At 35.6% G+C, this 24,635-nt stretch overlaps 1 protein-coding gene across 1 annotated transcript in view; it reads left to right on the forward strand.

Moving 5' to 3' along the window:
- The window catches only part of SLC1A3 (solute carrier family 1 member 3), a 64,422-nt gene that overhangs the window by 5,399 nt on the left and 34,388 nt on the right, over positions 1 to 24,635 (forward strand). The window contains exon 3 of the mRNA XM_027446545.3: positions 15,024 to 15,161. Within this exon, the coding sequence (XP_027302346.1) occupies positions 15,024 to 15,161 (138 nt within the window). The remainder of the gene's footprint in view (positions 1 to 15,023; positions 15,162 to 24,635) is intronic.

A 24,635-nucleotide genomic window follows, 5' to 3' on the forward strand; every position in this document is an offset into this window, starting at 1 on the left:
TGATTCTCTGCTACCTACCTTCTGTTTTTCCAAAACTGCTAAAGTCCAGACTTTATTCTGGAAGGACTTTTAAATGCCCAAGAATCTCTTGTGAATTCTGAACTTATGCTGAAGGAAAGATCACAGTGCACAGAGGTTCTGAGAAGCTGTTCACAGAGAGGAAGGATGTGAAGTACTATAAAAAGCAGTTTTTGCATAGGTCAGAAGTTATCATAGCCCCTTTCAAAGGGGACAGGAATGGAGCATGTTCTGGAAGCTGGTTTGGGTTTCTGGCTGCATGAAACTGCTTCCAGTTCTCTGTAATTCAGGCAATCTCACAGTGAATGTGAGAGGTCCATATGACTATACCAAGTCTGTTCTACAACAGCATGTACCATACGTAGGATCCCCAAACTTTCCAATATCCTCTTAAAAACAAAAACAAACAAACAAACAAAAAACAAAAAGCTAGCTTAAATTACAGGGTGAAGATAGCAGGGATGAAGGCATTTCCAATGTCCCTATGGCCCCAAAAAAGTAGCGTTATAAAGTCTGCAGATGATCCTTCATAATACAGAAGGGGGCAGTGGTAGGAGGGAGGGAACGGGGGGAAAGATCTAAAAGATCTGGACCACGAAAAGCTGCGCAGTGCAGCAAATTCACGTATTTCAACACACAACTTGTCCAGACAGCAATTTAAAATGTGTCTTAAGAGGAATAAGTCTGTGATACATGGTTAGATGGAACCACTGGATAACACCCACAAAAAATAATAATAAAAAAAAGACATTCTCTTGTGTATTAAAGTGACATCTTTTCTGCTAGTGGTAGGTCCTCTGTATCCAATGAAGAGAAGGGAATTTGACCCCATTATACACTGGCAATGTGCACTGTGACAGTGCTCAAGGCAGCCTTGGTAAAATTTGCATGAGAACAAAGCAAAGATCCATCACTGTAAGCGAAACAGCTGTGGGAGGTGAATCCTAGGTGAGAGAATATGGTAAAATATAAAGAGAGAAATGTGATACTGGACAAAAGGATAAGACGTATACAAGAAAATCAAGACAGCTTAGAAACAGATAAGGAGAAATTCATTCTATTTATGCTGAATTCAGAGGCTGTCTTTGTCTCCATGCTCTTCTAAAGAACCTGTCCAGCATGATTGCTCCTTTTTACTGTGAACTTTACTAGCAATATACTGAAAACAAATATATAGCAATAAATCCCTAAGCCAAGATTAATTTTATTTGAAGTTAAGAAATATTTATAATTTTGTGGAAAATATATAAATAAATAAATAAACAGACAACGTATGGTCCTTTAAACAGTGCAACACTTAAAAATTAAAACATGGTCTTCTTCAAAAAGGGGTAAGAAGTATAGAAATACAAAGAAGTGTAATTCTGCTATCTAGTATCCAGTAATAAATGTCAGATGGTGAAACTGTTAAGCTAGTTTAACAGGTACTTGTAAAATAAAATTATGTACATTTATTATCACAGTCTTAATGTCTTATCATACACTCTGGTGTTAATGAAATGAAACAACCCTAGTTGTCAGACGGCCACATACATAGCGTAGTAACATCAGTACACATGGCTGCTCTGTGAATCACAGCTGTGCATTCACTAATAGTGCATATATTATTAAAGATACAAAATATGATAAATATTATATTACTAACTTCCTATTTGCTCTAATTTGACAAATCAGTGGTCTAGTGAAGTGGTGCTGAAAAGTAACATTTCTGAGTGGTCATAAATCAATCCAAATAAACAATCATTCACTGCTCTCTTCATACAGTCTGTGGAAATGTAGGCATTGATGGCCTTCTCAAATCTCTCTCTAGAAATTCAATTTAATTTGATTTATGTAGTACTACTTCATAAAAGCAGATTTCATGGTTATGGGTGGAATTCAGGGCATTAACAAAGCCATTTAGGGTGTTTATGTGATTTCTAAGAGATTTAATGAAAAAATTCCGTGCAATGCTAGTACAACATAGCACTCATATTATCAAAGCAGAAATAACAATAGAAAAATTGGCTATATTAAAGACCATTAAGAAACAATTTGGGGTTGTATGAGCATCAGAGAGGACTAAAAAAGACATTTTCAGCAGCAAATCATCTAGTGTTAGAGCTGGCCATTCCATTCCACTTTTCAACATGTGTGCACTGTAGTCACTATGGTGACTGCAAAGCACTACAAAATCATAGGCGAGGTGCTACTGACTTGTATGCTGAGTAAATGTTTAATATCAGCTTCTTACCAGCACCCTAGCTATTTGAAAGACTCAAATGAGTTGTCATTTGCACTGGAATGTCTTTCAGTTGGCCAAAACGAAGGTATAGATGAAGATGGCATATTCAGTTATTTATTGATTCCTGAAACTTTCATTCTTCCAGTGTGAATCTGTTACATAGTACTCTTGAAATAATTAGGCGTCTAAAAAATTCTGTGGGTTTTACGATATCAAAGAAAAAGTAGTTGTATTTTTAGGTGAATCAAGATAAAGTGTGTTTGAAAAAGTATGCAAAGAAATCCAATACGAATGAGGTAAATAAAGAAATTCAATCTTCTGAATAAGGTAAAAAAAAAAAAAAAAAAAAAGGAAAAGACAAATATAGATATTCTGATGTTTTGTATTGTAGCATTGATTTTCAGGTCAGGATAAATAGCTACTGGGAGATATTCATTATCTTTCTTTTTTCTATTTTTTTTTTCATGCCTTCTTTAAAAAGTGAGAACCAGCAACTGCATAAAATAATCCATGCGGTCACATTAGCTGTATATATCCTCTGTCAATCCTCCAAATTCTGTACTTTTATGGTGCATTACATTCAGACTTTGTATGTTATTTATCTTCAGATTAGAACTCAGTATCCTTGGGATTTACCATGTTTTGTCATCTATTTGTTACCTAGCTTAATATAGCCCTGTTCAGCCTGGACCTTTTAAGCAATAAGATAATCTAAGTGATAAATTAAAATAATAATAATAAATGTGAAGAGCTAGGAGATTTCTTGCTTGTATGCCAATTTCTTGAAACTTCTCCATATTCACAGAGTATGCTAATGTCAATAATGTGTATTATGAAGCAAATAGGCTCCTGAACATGCAGTTTTAGTTCATATCATTGACATAACAATGACCCCCCCCCCCCAAAAAAAAAAAAAAAAAGTGTTTGGAATAGGGAAGATACTATGAAAAATAGGGAAAGAAAGGAAATTATTCCTGGTAGATTTCAGTAAGTGCTGGATTACTCCATTTATTACATCAACCCAAGAGAGCTGGAATTGTACTGACACTGTGTGTACTTTTAAACAACATGATGAAAACCCAGAATATATAAGCTCCTTAAAGCCACGCAAAATAAGTTTATTTTGATAAGAGATTTTATAAAATGTTTTTGGATTAAAAAAAAATAATAATCGGTCCGTGGTACTATAAAAGAGTGAAAAGGAAAACATTTTAAAATGTTTTAAAAGGAAAGGAGGCAAAGAAAAAGAGAAAGACAACATGAGAATCAGAAGGATACAAAAGTGTTATTGCTATCCATGCATTGTAGTTGTACTCCCATGACCTTTCTCTGGCAGTAGTTATATCCACCTTTTGAACCTCGTCTAATTCCTTAAACTGAAGAAATTAATTTTCTTTTGTTACATTTAACATGGCTACCTACTCTTTATTGGTATCATTATAAGATCATAAATGGAAATCAGCTTAGCAGTTATACACTGTGTGTTTGGTATTCACCATTTTGATAACTTGGTATAACAGAAAATTCATTTGTTCAAGAAAGGTCTATAAAAGGTGGGACTTACATGATAAGTATAATTTACACTGATCCTTCAAACTGGCTATAGTAAATATTTCTGCCATTCACAAGGACCAGATTAAAAAAGACAGAAGTTACAATTGTGTGAGTATAACAGGGCTGTTAATAAAGAAATTTCTGGGAGTACTAACAAAAGACCATTGATGAATTAGACTGCTGCATATTTTTTGATGTTTTGTTTTTTTTTTTAAATCTTTTTATTTTTACATACATTGAACAAACAAAGATGTACTACCTAGCTTTTCAAAGTCTGAAATGTAAGGGAAGCTACATGTGGAATCCAAAGCTCAGACTCAGATGTCTTTATAGTGCATGGATGAGAGAGGGCAGATTCAAAAGGTGACCCCACAGGTGCACAAAGCAAACATGTAAATGCTTAAAACTTGCCAGGAGGAAGGCAGGATTGTAGCAGATTACATTCCCACTCCTTGCTGAGTGAGTAAGAACCATGCCAGATATTTTCACCTAATCAAGATCCAGAAACAAATGAACCCTCACCTTGGGAATGGTGTCAACAGTGCTTGAGGAACTGGCTCACACTTTTCCTTTAAAAACTGAAGTTACAGGATGGATTCCACCATTCGTTTCAAAGTTCTGTCATTGGGCAGAATGAAATGCAAGACTTCTAAAGGCAAATGCGTATACCAAATACATATACCTAATGGCTAAAACAAGCAAGGAGCCCCAGGTTGTTAAGCAAAACTTGAAGCAAGAACAGTAACACAGGGCATCCCAAATCCAGCTGATTTTCTGCATGTGTGTGTCAGACATGTTCAGATCAGTTTCTAGGCCCCCTGTACTTACACTGGATAAAGGCAAATTGATGTTTAGGTTATGGCAATTCCAAGAAAAACACTAACAGAACTGTGAGAAGTGAGGGGTCTTCCAAAATGAATGGATTAACTTTAATGTTATTAACTTTATGGATTCCCAGCACTAAGCTTTTTTACCTAGAGGAACTTTGAAGGTCACAATTTGGACTCAGGTACTTACTTTGTGATTAAGTATTGTTCCAGGTGCCAGTTTCCCTTTGCTGTTTTTGTGACCTTTAAGGTAGAGAAATTCTTCCATTCTGAATAATGACTAACAGTGAGAAGAGGGTAACTATATATATAGCCTGTATGCCAGCTATATCCAAATCAATTCTCTGTGGTACAACATTTTCAGAATCACAGACCACCCACTGTATCCCTCAAATGACAACTTGTAAGAAGTCAGTCAGTTAAAAAGCTCATTTGAGACTTCTTTTGAATCAACTGAAATAAAACAGTATTGAAATTCGTTTATTGAAAGAGGCTGTTGAACAGCATACTGAATAGATGGGAAATGCTAAATAAGTATATTTTCATTGAAGTCATAATAGGGAAAGAGAGGCTCACTTAACAAAATCAAATAGCTAGACTTGAAAGCATCCTAGCTGTCTTTTTGAAAAGATTATATGACTCCATGAATTTCAGTCACAAACCTAAATGTGTTATTCTAAATAAGGGATTACAGTAATACTTAAACCTGATATTGCAGAAATCTTGTATTCTAGAACAGGAAATCCTTCTCAGTCTGTCCAGGTTGTTTGCATGTGTCAGCAAAATACTGGATGAGAAAGAATCTTTAAAATCTTCCAGTGAAGTCTGCCACGTGAGTTATGTTCCATGACCAAACAGTTCTGGCACAGGCGTATCTTGATTCAACAAAAACTTAATCCTCAGTGGCAAACACCTCAATTACAGATTTAGACTATCAGCACTAAGTTAAATTAACAGGTGGTTTTGTAGGAATGAGAAGTTGGGCTAGCTCCACAGAGATATGAATGCGTAATGTGAACCTCCCACAAATGATCATATAAAACTGCACATCAAGGAAGCCAAGCCTGTAATGAAGTGTTTTGTGATATATGTCTAAGGTGGAATTTAAAAGCTCAAATAAAGGCAACTATCAAGGTCTAACCTCAGGCTCTCTGTTAGAGTAAACCAGAAATTCTTCAGAGTAGACCTGTTTTCTGAGTACATTTGCACAAAGTTCTTGGCATTGAGGGATCTCAGTCTCGTTGACTGATTTCTGAGTGTTGTTGTACTGTAAAAACAAACAAACAAACAAACAAACAAACAAAAAAAACATAATAATACAGATGGGCAGATATAACTGTTGAAGAGAAAAAGGGAATTTGGTGCTGTTAAGGACTATGTCAGCTTCCCGTTGAGAAAAAACAGGCAAGAAAGTAACTATGTAAACTTTACAAGAGATCAGCCTTCTTATCTGTTGGGAATTATTTTTTATGGGAGTAAAAACAAGAGCATTAGTCAAGAAGGTGGAGCTGCAAAGTAAACCCAAGCATGAAAAAAGTTATGACAGTAATTTTGTAAAACACTAAGTAATATCTTAACTCTAGACAATACTTCAGAAAATGTAACCTGACATTTTTTTTTAATGCTGGACCTTTTTTTTTATGTGAGAAAGACAAAATTCATGAATTTTACTGGAATTATATGTCATTTTATGCAGCAAAACCAGTAGTAGTCTGTCTTTCAATAAAGTATTTTGTGTGAGAATAAAATTACGAATATAGAAAATACAGAAACGCTTCAAGAAATACAAGGGAAAAAGCAAGAAAAAAAAAAAAAGACCAACAGAGAAGCCTAAGTTGGACAAAAAGAGAATGATATTTTTGATGTGTTATCAAAGGGAGAAAATTGAATGGGGAAGAAAGGCAAATGAACTAAATAACTAGAGAATGGAAACCATGTTACAAGGATAACAGTGGAGTCAAAAAGCAGCAGAGCAAAGATTTCAATTGTTTGTTGGTGGTGCCGGTGGCATTTTTATCTGCTTAAATTTTCTAACAGCACTCAGATGTTTTTATATCCTCAGATTTAGTACACAAAATGTCCTCATATAGGCTGTATCTCATAAAGCAGGGATTTTACTTATTGCTTAGTTACATCAGTTCTTCTGCACAGCTCCATACACCTCATTCACACCATATGCCTTCTGTCCACAAAATCCAAGGAAGAGATGCTATGTCTGCAGCTGAAAACAATGTGCGAGTTGCCCAGTCATAGCTATCAAGGTGTTACAGAAGTTCAGGCCCCTAAAGTTAGTCATTAACAGGCAGACGATTTGAGTCTCCTAAGTTTGAGATGCAAACTCAGTGCCCTGCAAAACTATATTAACCTAGTTATAAATGCTTATAAAATACATGAAAATTACAAAATGCCTCTTGATCTCTGCAAATTGTACCTGCAGAGGTACAAGTTACAAGTCTGTTACAAATCTGGTGTGATTTTGGAAGGTAACAGCCCTCAATGAACGAAGGAGATCTTCAGGGTCAGGGTCAGGAGGCAAGCGCTGTTGACTCAATGGCTGCAGCACTGCCACTCTGCCTCCACTTGGTACAGTTGGGAGCATCACGGCACACGTGTGATGCCTGAGGAAGGGTAGCACAGCAACTTCTCTTCTGATACAGGGAAAAACTCTTTGACATCAGTGTAACTCTTACTCCAGTATACATTTGTTTTTCTCCAGATATGTCTCTTTTTATAGCCTTAGAATTCTATCCAGATGGAATCTGAGGCTTTTTGTCTGCTGTTTCTGATCTTTCACAGCTTAATTGAAGCAGGAGTTTCAGCTGAATCCCTTGATGTCTGGGAGTCTTAGAAAGCCCCAAGTTTCATGGGTGCATGCGCAGCAGACTCTGTAGGATATAGGTAATGACCAGCCTGCCACCATCACTACATGCCACCCAGGACTCCCAGGGGTAGCCGACTTGTGTACAATAGTATAGTGCATCCTGACTCAAACAGGTTTGGTTCTGGTTTTGGTTTTGTTTGTTTTTATACACAGATAAACCAGGTAGTTCTTTTTTTTTTTTTCTTTTCTTTTTTTTTCTTTTCTTTTTTCTTTTCCCCAAAAGAATTAAGTTAATATTTTGCTGCTAGAACTGTCCCACGGCACAGTCTCATATCACAGGCTTCTGGGTTCCAAGCAGGTCTAGGATATTTGTCTCTCTCAAAGGACTTCTCCCCTGACTTCCGTCAGCATCTCTCTTCAGCAAAGGAAACAGATCTGTTTGTGTCCAGACTGACCCATAATCTGCTTCACTATATTGACCTGTGAGAGCTACTTTGAGCTCATGAACAGCTCATGAACGTCATGGCATTAAAAGTGCAGGAACACATCACAGGGATATTCAGCTATAGATGTGAAATTCTCTGACGGGCCTCTATCATTTGAGAGCTCTAGAGAAAAGTCAGCTAATTTATTAGGCCAATTCATACCAGGTCTTCTTCAGGTCTCAAAAAGAGCAGCAAGTGCTTGTTGAAAATAATTAGTCCTCAGAAAGAGGGAACTGAAGGAACTCCAAGCTACCTATTATCCCCAATTCTGGATGGCTTGTGAGGAAGTGTAACTGATAAGGTTGCTTAAGGGTATGTTTTTGTGATCAATTAAGTCAGTCTTACTCTACCATAGGTTGCATACTTATAGCCCCAACTGTTTTTTGTTTGTTTGTTTGTTTGTTTTCTCCACTTTCAATTACACCTGCATTCCTGCCATCCAGCACAGCAGTAAACCAGTCCGCGGAAGTATACTGGCAGAAAACTGTCCCAGTAAAAATAGTTCCTCCCTAGTTCAGCTCCCAGATTAGATCATCTCTGTATTTGACAAGTACAAGTGCACTAAAACAGTAAAAATTTGGATCAGTTTAACCTGTAGCAATTTGGTGCTCTCTACAACATAATCCCCCTCAGTCTGATGCCATGTGTGCCCATCCTTACCTTTGCTTTTTTGCCCGCCACAGGACTTCCAGGAGTAAACAGCCTGGAATTGCCTCTCCTGAACCAAGGGGACTTTCCTGTTTTGGGAACGAAGACTCACAGAGAGCTTTTTCAGTTATCCCACCAAATACACTTTATGTTAAAGAGCTTTAGAGAGATCTTATGCGTCTAGGATAAAGAAGGTTGAAGAAATGTAATAAGGCAGCACTGATGACTATACATGTATAATAAAAGATGTAGTTCTCAAATGTTTAAGAGCAGTAACAGCTACAGACCTAAACTGAATGAGTAACTAAAAGTAATCATCTAGCTACTAAACAACAGTTAGCATAATGAGCCAATCTTTAAGATAAAATTGGTAAAAATAACAACCCACCACCACCACCACACACACAAAATAATAGTAATAAAGAAAAAATTGCTGCAGTATTTAAGTATCTAATACTTATGTTAGGCACCTAGCATTTAGGTTCATCAAAATGGCCTCAAAAGGAGCATATCATACCCACATAAGGAAAATCAGAAAGGAAGAAAGGATCAGGTAGTATAAAGGAGAGTAAGGGGAATGGGAAGCGAGGAGAAGGGTAAGTATAAAATTGTGAAAGCAAAAATAGATGAAGAGCTTAAGAACTATTATTGTCGGCAACTTAAAGTATTTCTTATCACTTAGAGAGGTTATTTACCTGTTTGCCTCAAGTAAATACAGTTGAAACCTTATCTGAAAATGGCTGTTAGAAGAAAAGGTGTCAGAACAAAATGCTAAATTAAGCAGAAACAAATGACCCAAAGAACAAAAGCATTCATTCCAGGGCTCTGCAAGAACATAAGAATGAAATGGTTGTGCAGCTAACAAAAATATACAATGTCCCATTAGACTGGTAGGAGCCTGATTCTCTTACTGGCTGTAGCCCAACTTCTGTTATAGAACAAAATGTTATTTGCTCACTGGTTACAAGATATTCAGAAAGATCACTCTTAACAATAGTTATTTTAGTGATCATTCTACCTAGTCTAAGGTAATCTTTCCCAATTATAATGATACTTTTTATTTCTTGCTTGAAAAGAAAAAGTCTATATGTCCACTGTTAAAGAAAAGGATATTGACACAGATCTCATTTAGCAGTGTTTTGAGATTTACTGGTAAGAATCAGAAGACCTTATTTAAAGGGCAATTTTTATACTGTTATTAATATACCATCTAGTAATTTCCCCTTGAAAGATGTTTGAGTGATTTATGATCAATTAAAGAATAAAACTGCTAGATTTTGTACTTTCTGCATGAAAATATAGAGCATAGGCATTATAAAAATACACACACCAAATAATTTTATGGGTTTATTTCCTGTGTGTTTCTGATGCAAGAGAGAGGAAACACTTGTAAGGATTCATTATAAAAATTCAGAATTCAGTTATTTAACAGAATTGCTGCTAGTGTTCACTTAAAAATATTGTGCCATTTCTTAGGAGCTTCCTTATTGCCTTGAAATAATCAGTTAGTTGAAACAGGGAAAAAAACAAACAAACAAACAACAACAAAAATACTGTTCTACACTCTTTATTAAATTTTCATACCTAATTAATCTAAATAGGTTAAGGAGGAGGATAAAGACTTCCCTAAAGTTCTTAAGTAAGCATTTAGATCTGGGTAAAACCCAGTCTATCATCTTCTAAGAGTTATGGTTAATTTTTTTAACTGATGTGGTGTTTTAAACCCATGAGTGGGTGTACAACATTTATCTATTTCATCTATGTAACACAAAGAATTGCGTGAAACAGTTTTCTACCTCTGTAAGACCAAGGTATTTTGTAATGTAGGTAAGAAACTTTTCACTTTTTTCTTGAAGTATTTTAAAGTTCATTTGCAAATGAACTTTAGGAAAAAACAAAAAACAAAACAAAACAAACAAAAAAAAAAAAAACACAACAGATTCTGTTAAGAAATCTACGCTTTCTTGCAGTGTGGATATGGTACACCATTGCTGTGGTTTAACCCAGCCAGCAGCTAAACACCACACAGCCATTCACTCACCCTCCCCCCTCCCTCTCTGGGATGGGGGAGAGAAATGGGAAAGTGAAGCCTGTGAGTTGACATAAAGACAGTTTATTAAGACAGGAAAATAATAATAGCAATAATAATAATAGCAATAATGATAATAATAGTACTACTACTAATAATGTGTACGAAATAAGTGATGCATAATCTAAATGCTCGCCACCCGCTGACCAATGCCCAGCCTAACCCCAAGCAGCCGCCCACCCCTCCCTGGCTAGCCACCCCTATATATTGTTCAGCATGACCCCAGATGGTATGGAATACCCCTTTGACAAATTAAGGTCAGCTGTCCTGCCTTGGTCTGTCCCCTCCAAGCTCCTGCTGCACCCCCAGCCTGCCCGCTGGCAGGACAGAGTGAGAAGCTGAAATGTCCTTGGGTTGGTGTAAGCACTGCTCTGCAACAATTAAAACACCGGCATGTTATCAGCACTCTTCTCATCCTTATCCAAAACATAGCATCCTACCAGCTACTAGGAAGAAAATTAACTCTGTCCTAACTGAAACCAGGACATATATCCACCCCTTATTCCATACCATTTATGTCATGCTCAGGTTACACTCTTTCTAACACATTCTAATTAGTCAACATTTTCATCATATATATATATATATATATATATATATATATATATATATATATATATATAGCAATCATGGTAGTGACATATATATATACATAGCAATCATGGTAGAGACAACATATAGTATTATATAATAATTAACATCATACAATTCAACTCATGGGCTATTCTCACCCAGTATTAGATCCCCTTGAGGTACACACCAGACCTCCCCTTTCTTTTGCATTACCCACCAAGTGCATCCAGGTCCCTGAGCAAAAGCAATCCCATGAATGGGTTTGCCTTTTCTTGAGGCAGGAGCAGCCCAGACTGTCTTACCCAGCGTATTTCTTAAAGGAACTACAGGAACTTTATCCCCTTCTACAGTATGAAACAGGTTTGATTGGGCAGGTCCAGCTCGGTTGGCAGATCCCCTAGTATTGACTAACCAGATGGCCTTTGCCAAATGTGCATCCCAATTGTTGAATGTCCCAGCACCCATTGTTTTCAGCATAGTCTTTAATAGTCCACCGTATCGTTCAACTTTCCCAGAGGCTGGTGCATGATAGGGGATGTGATACACCCATAGAAGGAAAATTAACTCTGTCCTAACTGAAACCAGGACAACCATTTACCATTTGGGAAGTTAGGCTCTAATATCTTAGATTAGTTGTCCTTTACTGTTATTGAGGGTAGACAGAAACCTGCACAACAGGTTGTGGGAGCATGTTTCACACAAGGCTTTGTTTCATTACAATTTTCAGAATTAATCAGAAACTTGAAACTTTTACAGAGAAAGGCCAGCTCCAGTATTTACTCTTCTCAATCTTGACTGTGGGGCTCGCTTATCAGTACAACACTAACCATGCACAGGCATGGATGATTGTTGAAATACTGTACAACTTCCAGAGGTTTAGTACCTCATACCATGTCTAATTTCCAAAATTCATGTTGATAATTTTCATTGTGCCTGTCTTTAAATTATCATGTTATCATAGAGGTTTTAAACCTGTGAACATTGGCCTTGAATTTAGAGCTATCTTGTCAACTTCCACTTGTCTTTTGCAATCTTATATTTTTTTGTTAATAAAACTTTGACATGAGTTAATATCTACTATCTAGATATTTAAACTGAGAACTGAAAAAGAAATTTATTCTCCATATTTTCTAAAATCAAGAGAGGATGGTAAAACCATGCTATTCTTCTTTCTTTAACAGACTAAAAACAAAAAAATCATTTCTTAAATTCCTTCTTCTGCACTTAAGATCACTATGTTAACACAATTTTCAGGCCTTTGAAGCAATAGTAATTATATTTTACAGGTAGGGAAACTGAGTCAGGGGAAGTTGTTTTGGCTTCACATAGATCAATGCTAAGATTAAGGCTAAAGAATTAGTAACCATCAGATGTCAGCCCAGGTCACCAGGGCACATTCCTTCCATGTTGTAGAATTTTTTTCTAGTAAACTGCAGTGGTGGGCAATACTGTAATAATGCACAAAACATAATAGGACAAAAAAAAAAAAAAAAAAAAAAAGGCTCAACAGATTTGCATGGTGCTTCAGAAACTCACTCTCACTACCAACAGTATTCAATGAAACGGCCATCTGCTTGGGCCCTGATCCTTTCTTAACACACTTTGTACAGCTTGGACAGTAGAGAACCAGATAATAAAGCCCTTACAGTATAGCATAAGGACTAGTTCTTATAGCAGCCTTAGAAGCCCTCACTAACTTCACAGAGGCTTTGTACTGGTGCAGAGATTAATCCATGTGGAACTAATTGCAGGACTGCAGCCTAAGTAAGAGACTGGTCTATCTCTATTTGCTTGTTATCCAGTTGTCAAAATGTACTGCTCATTAAGTGCAGAAACAAAGGGTCCAGATGAATTCTTTATATCTGAGAAATGTGTTTTCCATATAAAAAGAAAATAAACAGTAATACTGCAGTGGAATTTAAAATATTACTGAAAATAAGGGAACACTAATGCAGGTTTTCTGAGACCCTTTCTCTATGTGGTTTGTGATCTACTTTTACTTTAAAAATAATCTATGCAAAATGCACATTAACTACCTGAGTAGTTATGAATGAGGCTAACTACCTGAGTTATGTGAATGAGGCTAAAATAAATACTTTCCACTGCCATACCTCTCTTCTGTAGTGTGAACTCCATGATTTGTTCCAGTTGTACTCTAATCACTTTTCCTCCATCCTGTAATATTGGAGTTTTCTGTCCTACATTTTTCTGGACTCTTCTAACCCAAACAATCTGCTAAAGTCCCTAGCAGCATGATCAGACAGACGGGGGTCACTAATATGAGGGTTTTATCACCAGCAGATGGTAATGAGCTGGTGTAGAGGAGGCATAATGGTATATTTTACCTTGCAAAATTTTGACACAAATATATTATCTACTGTATAGATTTACAAATCAAAAATCCTGTTTAAAAAACAAAACAACAACAAAAAGCACGAAGTGATAAGAACTGGACCTAGTCAATGCTATAGCACCATCAGGGCCAGCCCAAGCTCTAACAAGCTCTAGAAGTGAACCTGAGTGCTCTACTGCCTACCACCACTGAGGATGCAGTTTCATTTTTTAGGACACCTGAGTTTACTTGGCTGCCAAAAAGGGCAGTCACACTTTTTCAAGGCACATTTCTACCTATTCCTTTGTGGAGCTACCAAATCTTGTGCAGCCATGCGAACAAGTCACCTCAGTGATTTGATCTGGCTGAAAATTAACCCAGTAAAATAAATTATTTCTGCAACAGTAACAATTCTCTGATCCAACTTTCTATACAGGGGCAATTAGCATAAATGACAGTGCTAGACAGTGGGCAAGAAGTCAGGAGTGCAAAAGACAGATAGTTGAATTTCACTACCTGTATGGTTAAGGACTGCTCAAGATACAGCTATGTGTTGCTCAGCTGGATATAGAAGACCTACATCATATAGGCACCAAACTACTTACTGCTCAGCACATTGTAATGAGTAGTGTTAATTAACCAAATAATGAAGTAAGAAAATAAGGCAATTCATGCCAGGTGAGGAAGTCGCAGCTGAGAAGTTGGAGTTGCCACACATCAGCCTGCCTATGGCTTCCATTTTTAAATATCTGTCAAGTACCATTTATCTGTTCCTAGCAAGATAAATGGATTTAGGCACTCCCTCACCCCAAAGCCTCAGGCATTGAAACCCACCACTTAATTATCCAGCAAGACCTTGTAACACCCATTAAATGCTTCTTTGCATGTGCTTGTGTGTCTGAAGGTAGGCATGTGTAAAGCCTACTTATATCCTGGTGCTGTTTTGCTGGGTAAAGACCTAACCACAAGGGGATTCTCAGCTAAGTCTCCCCTGGTTATCTCATCCAATCTGAAGCATGTCTACAGGATCAGGCCCAACAGAGAAAACAGGCATGGACAAGACTTCTGAGAGTTGGTGACTAGTATACATATGCATTACATATATGATTACACTCAAAATCTCAGAATTCAAAGCACTCTGCTGCAGTCGTAGAGACTGTTTCCCTTTCATTAACACTCAAAATGTTCCTTTTACACAAATCCTGATTTTATAAAATTGAAATGCAATCAACCTTCTGGATCTGTAGCAGTGAAAAATAATTCATTGGCTTCTGTAGGACTACTCATATAAGTAGCTGATACTTGGGAGAGCAAATCAGGAGTGCAATCCAGAGCGTAGCAAAAAATGCATATTACAATCAGGTATGTCAACTAACTAATATATACGTATACATGTTTAGATGTTACTACTACCATAGAATAGTGTTATGACTATCTTTTCTCTCTCTCCAGGTGTAATTCTTGGATTTTCTCTCCGATCATACAAGATGAGCTATCGGGAAGTCAAGTACTTTTCATTTCCAGGAGAACTACTCATGAGAATGCTGCAAATGCTGGTCTTGCCACTAATTGTGTCCAGCTTAGTCACAGGTAAACAAAAAAAAATATTCTGAAGTTTTCTTTTAATTACATTTATAAACATGTACACAGTGAATAACAAAACAACAGAAAATAATATTCCAAGTGCTAGAACAGAAGCATTAAGAACTACAGGGAAGGAAGGAGGAAAGGGAGGAGGGAAGGAAGGAAACACTGTTTCTGTTGCTTAGTTTCATGTGATCATTTATGTCTTGCCATTCCACCTAAGTTTCATGAAAGACCTCTCTTTTATGGATATTCAGGATGTAACTGTGATGTGTTTATCCTATTAATTATCTGAAAAAAAAAAAAGAAAGTAAATACTTTACACTATCAACAAATTAGTGGTACATCTTGGAGAAACTAATCATAGCATTTGCTGTGTGGTTCTAGGGCCTAAACACCCAACATATTACCTTATTGCCTCTGGATCCTCTGAAAATTAAGCCTTACTCTATTCCACTGATTTTCGAACATTTTAATATTAGAATCTCCTGTAAAATACAAATGAGTCCAGACCCCAATTTCAAGGACACTTAAGACTACGTACATATATAAACTGTTAATCTAACAGCAGAAAACTAGGGTATTCGGGGTTGTGAAATTGCCTTCACATATTTCAAGGAGAAGGAAAAGCTTGCTTCTGTATACACGTATTATATGAATACTGAAAGCTTAATGCATACTGAAACTAGATAAATTTATGAATCTTGTAGAAACAGTAACAGGTTTTATTCCCAACCAGTGTATAATTCTGTTGCCCATTATTTCTCATATCTCCTTACTGTCTTCTCGCCCCTTTCACCTCCAAAAAACTCCCCAGGCTGGTTAGGCATCGATAGAAGAACCATTGAAAATAGAAAGGGAGAGACATTTACCTTTCTTCAGTGTCAGCTGAGATTCCTGCTGCTACTCTTGCTGTTCCATTTTGTAGGATGAGTTATTGCAGCAGAAATTACCTGCTCAGTTCCTTCTAAACCTACATCTATAGTGTTTCCCTGAAAGAGCTGCAGAAAAAACAGGAAGTTTGGTAGATCAACCTATATAAGGACTTGAGTTCACTTACTTTCAAAATTCTAAGTAGAAACCTTTTGTTCAGGTATAGATCTCCAGATCCCGAGTCACAGGTGTCACAAGGATGTGGCCTTGCAATAAAAAACATACCAAATATCAAAATACCAAAACAATGAGTTTCCAGCTAATTCTAGTCTGGAAAGAATCTTCCATCCATGTATTGAAACAATACCCTTCTTTCTGACTTTTGTTTTGTTTTCTTTTGTTTTTGGTAACATTCTTTTACATTACTATATCAAGATTTCTGGCAAAGAGAATGTCATCTACCTGTAAGATTTGTCTTATTATACAGGTGCTTCACAGTGTTTTCCTTGTGTAGTCTATTATTCTTAGAATTTCCCTTTGAAGTACAGACACATTATCAGGGTGAATAACAAGAGTTTAAATTTCCTTAGTTAGGAAGGGAATTATCACAGAAAACTCAAAGCAATTTCCAAATGAAGCATTTGATTCTTAAAAAATAAATAAATAAAAATAAAATAAAATAAAAATAAAAAATAATAATTAATAAATCATAACTACAACAATACCATGTCCTTCTTTATTGGATAAAATTTCACTCTTTTTTTGCTAAAAACTTTAGAAAAATTATTTTCTACACTGACACCTTATTTAGCACATTATTTATAACCATTACAGATATACTACTGTACAATTTCACAGACACTATCAAGGTATTTGTTTCACACATTACAGGTTAATTCATTGATAAAAGTCTTATCCTTCTTAAATCAGTTTTAAGACCACTCTGTGGTGAATCCATGAGCCAAGTCTCTTATTTCCTGTATTTTGTTTGGCAAAGCCATAACCATAAGATTCCTCCAGGGTCTTACATGCTGATAATGTAATTATTTCTTCCCACTGCAAATTATCTGAATAAATATTTTTACTGTTTGTAGACATGACAATATCTCCCAGAGATGATGTTCTGGGTTTCCATTTGCATTCATGTAAGCGTGTGCAATATAACAGGTATCAGAACATATGATGTCTGAAGTATTAGAAATAGGCTTGACATTCATTTGCAAACTCTTTGAAAGGCAAATAAATTAGAATAAAAATGAAGCAATAGTTATAGAAGGTATGGGTTGTTACATTAGAGACAGATAAATGGATTAAGTGAGGAGACTTGTTCTTCAGGTAAACAGTTCTGACAGTCTCATTCACATTCTCTCACAAGGTAAATATGGTGAAGTCAATGGTTAAGTCAGCTCTGTCACATTTCTCTAAAGACCATTTTGGTGCTTTCACTAAAGAAAAGTTTCAGAATCCCATTTAGTTTTAATTCACATTTGACTTCTGACTTACCACTGTTGCATGTGGCTCAAGCAGGTATACAGTTTTCTCCATGAGATTCTATCTTTTGACGTTTATGTTACCAGGCATGTACTAACATCTGCTTGGGAGAAAATTGAGGTTATTTGCATACCTTTCACCATCTTTTATTGTTTATAGGAAAATGAGATTATATTAATATCTGTATTCTTCATCTTCTGTGGTTTAGGCACAAATCCTATGCATATTCTATGCTGGTCTTTACAGTCTTACCAATGTGAGAACTCCTAAGTCAGCATTCCCAATCAGTATTTCTTACAAAGCCTAGGGCAAAGTTAAGGCATAGTATATGGGAGTCAACAAAAATAAACAACGACATAGAGAATATTCCCATTTTGGGTTATTTTACAACTAAGTCTGGACTGAATTCTTGTACAAACACAAGGCTGACAGTTTTGTTCCACTTCTGTTTTGAATTTGCTGCATTTATAGGAGTTCAGAATATTTTATACTTTCTTATTTTATTATAACTCGAAGCATTTGACATAAACAATTTACTTGACATAATTATTTTAAAATATACATTGTCCCTAACAATTTTATAAAAGAAATGTATGTGCATATGCTAACAATTGAACTCATCATGAAAAAGGCAAAGACTGCAAGATTTACATTACAAAGACTATATGTTAACATTTTTTTTTGAGCTGTTTACAGCAAGAACATCATGTCATTAAATTTCCAGCTCTAATAAGTGGCCCACAAGTTTTGTCTGCATGCTTCATTTAGGCAGAAAGTTTATGAAAATTACTAATGACCGGTCATTAAAAAGCGTAATTAGATCATAACGCATATAAAAAGAATAAAACTAAAGAAGATTTCTAAGACTTATTTGCAAATATTTTGCACAATTATTATCACAGTTCAGTTTAATAGACGTGCTCCATCTCTCCCCAAAATTTTGGAAGCTTGGACCACTACTTTTAATGAAAATAAACTAAGATTAAATCCAGTGCATTTCTTTCAGGTAACCTTGTTAGTCCAGCAAAGCATGAAAGCCCAGTCAATCTGCACATCAGTCAAAAACAGTAAGAAAACAGCCCTGGAATATTTTCTATCTTATATCAAGCTCAAAGAAAAGGAATGTGAAAATAATGAAACAGAGTGGTCTACTGACTGCCAAAAATGATATATCAGGTCAGCAATAGAATCAAGCAAAGATTGTGATCATGAGTACCAGTGAAACACACTGTGCAGTAGGTGATAATGTTTGCCTGAAGTGTTAATGGGAGCAATGCTGATAAATGAAGTTCAATCACAGACCAGGATTTTGTGTGCACAAAAAAATAAGACTGCGAATTACCTTATACAAATGCAGGCTGTGTAGTAAAACACACAATGTGTTTTACTATATATGTCAAGGATCAGTGTGGAAAAAATACCTCAAAGATGAAAACAATCTGTAGTTCATAGTATGTCTTCTTTGATATTAATTTCCCATTCTAATTCCAATTATGACATGATCCTCTTCCATGGATTCTGGAAGATACAGAAACTTCTCTGTCTTTGATGTAGCCTTTCAATGTCAGACTGCAAAACAGACAACTGCAGGAGACACAACTGACTTTCCTTTCCCAAAGTCAGAGGCATCACACTTTTTGTCCCCAGACTTTTTCAACATGTGCATAGTATTTACCCCTACACAAACTATGGAAGAAGTTTATAAAGTGCAGAGAGCTGGGATTCCCATGTGTGGTTTGTTACTGTCCTCTTAACTAACCACAGATGTAAGCAGGATGCTCCTGATTTCAGCTATCAATGTTGTGCAACAAATGGTGAAAATGCTAAAAGCAAGTAGCAAGGAACATGGTCTATCACTTCAGCAAAATAAAAGCAAAGGCACATGGAGTGCCTCAAGTAAAAAACTGAAACACAAGCAGAGACCATCATTAATGCTAGATTGTTTGAAAATACCTATAATGAAGCAAAGATAATATTCAATGAAATAACTGAATGAGAAATAGTTTCTAAGCCACTCCCTTACGTAGCTCAGGAAAAATGCAGCATCTGGATATGAACACAGATTCAACTGGTGAAAAGCCCAGTTTTGCTCAAAGCAACTTAGGGATATAAAATGTGGAAAATTAATGCTGTGACATTGTGTAACCTTGGGCAAATCATGTTACTTTTTTGTATCTGTACTTTCTTTCTCTTTTCAGATGTAGTGCCGGCAAAGGTGTGTGTTGATTTCTTTTATTTAGTTATTTATTTATATCTACTGCATAGCAGAGATGACTATACTCTGAAAATTCTAATTGAGACAGGTACATCAAGTTTTCGTGGCTCAGCAGACACAAAGTGTATAGCTGTTGTATTTATATCACTGTGAAGATGGAAATAAACTTGAGCATATATTTACAGCAAGAATGGTATGGGGCCACCACTGAGCCAGTTGCTACAGAAAAGCTACACCTAATGTTACACCTAATGTTCAGCTAGTTATGATGATATCACCAAAAAACAGATATGCATTAACTGACTATTTGTTTTAGTAGATCCATCTGTTTAACAAGAATGTATTTGCCATGATGTTAAATATAATTTCTCCTGAAGATAGCATATGATGTGATGGACCTAAACTAGGTTGTATGACAGTGAACTGTAATACAATAGCACAGCCTTTCACATCCATATAGAAGCTGTATCCAGTCCCCCATAAAGACATAATTCTAGAAAAGACTATAGTCCCAACTTATTAAATTTAAGAAATGATGGTTTATATCTGCCTTTCCAATATATGAGAGAGTACCCATCAAGTGTAACTGGATGCAAATAGCATTAAATATTACCAATACATCCTTTCTCCAGTAAATTATAAGCATTTCTCATTTTGACATTTGTAATGTCCCTTATTAACACTTTAAATCAGTAGCAGTGAACATAAAGTGCCAGAATTTTGAATATGTTTCTTTTTTTTTTCTAACCTCCCACATTAGAGAACAAAAAATAATAGGAAGGTTTCATAAAGAGGCCTCTGCATCAACTCTTCAAGGAACAGGCTGGGAATCCAACCTGTGTCTAGTTTTGTAGAAGCAGAAGCCACACTGCATAAAGTCTCCAAGTAGTTCCAGTGTTCTCCTGTCTTCTCACTGACAAGTCTATTGTGGGAAAAATATTATCACTTACAAGGTCCCAGGTGCTTTCTGTTTTCACCCAGAAATGTTTCAACAGATGGGAAATGTCTCCCTGATTTCCATATGTATAAACATGTACATAATCCTTATGTCTGTTCTACTGAGTCTTAGTACAGCACCAGCAGGATTCCAGAGAGGGAACAAATACTTTAGAGTCAGCAATATTCTTTTCCCAGGAAGAAAAAGGAATTCCCTTTAATTCATACCACCAGAACAGACCTATAAACACCTTGGGAACCCACAGTAACGCTGGAAGACTAAAATATTACAAAAATCAGTCTTACTTTTCCATATTTCAGCTTAAGAAATATATTACTGATTCAGTTCATATAATACATACATGACTACTGAAAAACAATTAGGCCCTGTCTGTTAAATTTAGCTGGTTACCAGAGCAATAAATCCACATCCAAATTCTAAAAATTACAATTTTTCCAACATTAACAAAATTCACTGATTTTGTATGTCCTCACAAAATTATTTTAGAAATCAAAACCCATCAAATCAATGGGAAATTTTATACTGATCTTAGTTGAGTCTAGTTGGGATAGAAGAACAGAACTGACAGATTGGTAATCCAGAAGGTGCTTCATTCAAAGACAATGTATTTGAGTTGCCTGTAGATATGTAGTAGTAAACTTGCTAAGAGAAACCAATCAATGAACATCCTAAGAACTTGTTATTTTTTTCTTATGCCTTTCTTTTAATACAAAATATTTTATTAAACAAATCACATATTTTCACAGAATCACAGAATCACAGAATTTCTAGGTTGGAAGAGACCTCAAGATCATCAAGTCCAACCTCTGACCTAACGCTAACAGTCCCTACTAAACCATATCCCTAAGCTCTTCATCTAAACGTCTTTTAAAGACTTCCAGGGATGGTGACTCCACCACCTCCCTGGGCAGCCTGTTCCAGTGCCTAACAACCCTTTCAGTAAAGAAGTTCTTCCTAACATCTAACCTAAAACTCCTCTGGCGCAACTTAAGCCCATTCCCCCTCATCCTGTCATCAGGCACGTGGGAGAACAGGCCAATTTTAAGGCAATTTTTCCATCTTCCCACTCCCCCATATTATATAAACATGTCATTGCCATGAAAAATGAATTGCATGGAAGATTTAATTTTATTTACTTTTAAATTTCATGCACACATCAGTTTATGCATTCGTATGTATATTTACATATGCAGTTTGCGTAACTGTATGACAAATACTTTTTCCACAAGTAAAGGGAAACTCACACTTTGATTTGTGTGTCTCCAGAAAGAGACACACATGTTCTCCATGGATGAAAATATGGCCATGCTGGTTAATAAATTTCTGAAAATACTTAATCTTGTAAATAGGATCAATCCATTGCAGGAATATAAATAAATAAATAAATAAACAAGAAGAAATATCAGTACTAGTATAGATCCAAGTTCTACAATTTCATCTTTAACTAATGTGTATGGTAGATTAGGGCCAACAGCACCTACAGATCTACAAGCACTTTGCTAGAGAAGTAATTTTTACACTATGTTCATAAAAGTAGAAGGAAGAAGGATGACACTTTATACACATTTTACTACTCTACCACTACTGCAAACACCAGATCTTTAGTACTTGTACTACTGTTTAAACCAAATGTCTATCAAGTTTGATATATAACCTCTAATAATCATTATTTAGACAAGTACTAAAAGATGAAAATGTTGGAACCCTCCTATACACAGTTTTTAAAGGGATGTTGGCAGGATACATTTGATAATTATGTCATGTAATTCTAATACAATTTGGACAAATGCTTTTAGCAGTGAAAAAATGAGTCTAACAGGGCAGCTGCATTTTGAAATATCATTAGGAAAATAAAAAGGTAGACTGGAACCTATTCAGCACCTAGAAGTATCATCTTTCAAGGTGTTGGAATTCAATTTGCTTATGAGTTCCTCATGGTTTCCCCATATGTTTCCTCAAAACATATTTCCTCAACATGTTTCTACATAAAAATTGTTCCAGCAAGAAATGAACTAAACCCAGTTGTAGGTCAGAAAGCATTCTGCTAACCATTAATGGTAGAAAATAATGATTGACATGTTATATGTATTTGTAAAGTAAAAAACAAAACAAAACAACAAAAAACAACTTTGGATAGAGCTTCTTGCTCAGCAAATCCTATATACCTTAATTTACGTGTATGCAAACACTGAAAGCAAGGAGCTACAGAAGGAAAAAGAATCATAAAATGAACACTTAAAATGATAATCTCATTTCTAAACACTTTTGCAATAGGAAATATCCAGAATTTCTCCTCACAAGATTCTCAGAGAACAATCCCAAGTGAACTCAGATACCACTCAAAATTAGAACTCAGTGAAATGAATTTACTGCATAAAATGACAGTGTATAAAATAAAATCTGTTTATACCTAAAAAGTGGAAAGTAAGCAGTAACATAGTTTTGGAACTCTTATTCTCTAAAAAACAGTAATACAGAAACAGCAAGGATTATTCATGAAGAAGTCAGTTATACCTAAAGAAAGTAAAATTCAAAATATTCTCTAAAGTCATTTAAGTTTGCATACAGATCTTAATAAAAGACTGATTTAAATTTCACCACAAAATATAGCTTTTCTCAGAGAACCACTACTTTTAGTCATTTCACAACTAAATGACCTGTTTCACAGGTCACTACACACTGTTATTCAATTTGTGTTCTCCATAGGTATCCAATTTAGCTGGTAACTCCCACCAACAAAGGCTTTGTTTTGATTTTTTATGTAAATACATTACATCAAGACTTTCCTTGCTGACAGGAAGTCACTGGCAGGGAAAAAATAAATAAAATAAAATAAAATAAAATAAAATAAAATAAAATAAAATAAAATAAAATAAAATAAAATAAAATAAAATAAAATAAAATAAAATAAAATAAAATAAAATAAAATAAAATAAAATAATAAAAACCACTCGGAAGAGCTTGTAACAGCACTTCTTGCTTGAGCACCAATGGAACATTGTAAACCCACACTATCTCTTTACTAACATTTGCATGTCTCTCCATTTATTTCCTGTTCCTATCAAACGCAAGAGGACGTAAAGTATCTTAGAGACAACTTATAACAATTTCTTAATTATTTTCAAATTATTTTCAAATTATTTTAATGCAAATACATCTGAATTGATTACAAAAACAACATACACAAAAAGTAAAAACCACAAAAATATCATGAAACATAAAATTAGCTACGCTAGACTGTAAGTGGAAAAGACTTGGGTTTGCATTTTGTACAATTTGTAGTACAAAATACAAAAAACATGTCTCCTCAGCAGTTCAGGAATTAGGACACTGAGAGCAAGCATTTTATTCAGGGTATTGAAGACTGAAACTGTAAAGAATTATGTTTTCAATAGTGAAAGACTGTGATAAAATGACAGATGATTTAGAATGGTGCCAAGTGCAAAGTAATACACCTGGGAAAGGCAACCATACTACAGCTATAATATGCCTAATCATTAGCTCTCAATTGGTCATTAGTACAGAGGAAAGCATTCTCAGATTTGCTATGAACAGTACAGAGAAGGTGACAAGGCTTACTAGTGGTAAGGCGTTGCAGTGAAATGCAAAGAGGGATTAAACAGACTACAGCATTTCAGCTTGGAAAAGGTACAACTGGTGTGGAACATTGCCATAAAAGTCTACGCAACTCATGAATCATTTGTAGAAGCTTAGATGGAGCAGTACTATTATATCTCATAATGATTTTTCATAATATTTTTTCATAATAAAGGAAACATGGGGTGTTCAATGAAAATAATCACGGAGCACATTTATAATAAAAGAAGTACTTTTTTTTTCACACAGCACACAATTAAATTGTGCTGCTTGTTGGTACAAGCCATAGGTTAATAGTTTCAAAATGAAACTGGAGAGTTCACAGATACAGCCACCATTGACTATT

The sequence above is a fragment of the Anas platyrhynchos genome, chromosome Z (assembly GCF_047663525.1).
Source record: "Anas platyrhynchos isolate ZD024472 breed Pekin duck chromosome Z, IASCAAS_PekinDuck_T2T, whole genome shotgun sequence".
Taxonomy (NCBI): Eukaryota; Metazoa; Chordata; class Aves; order Anseriformes; family Anatidae; genus Anas; species Anas platyrhynchos.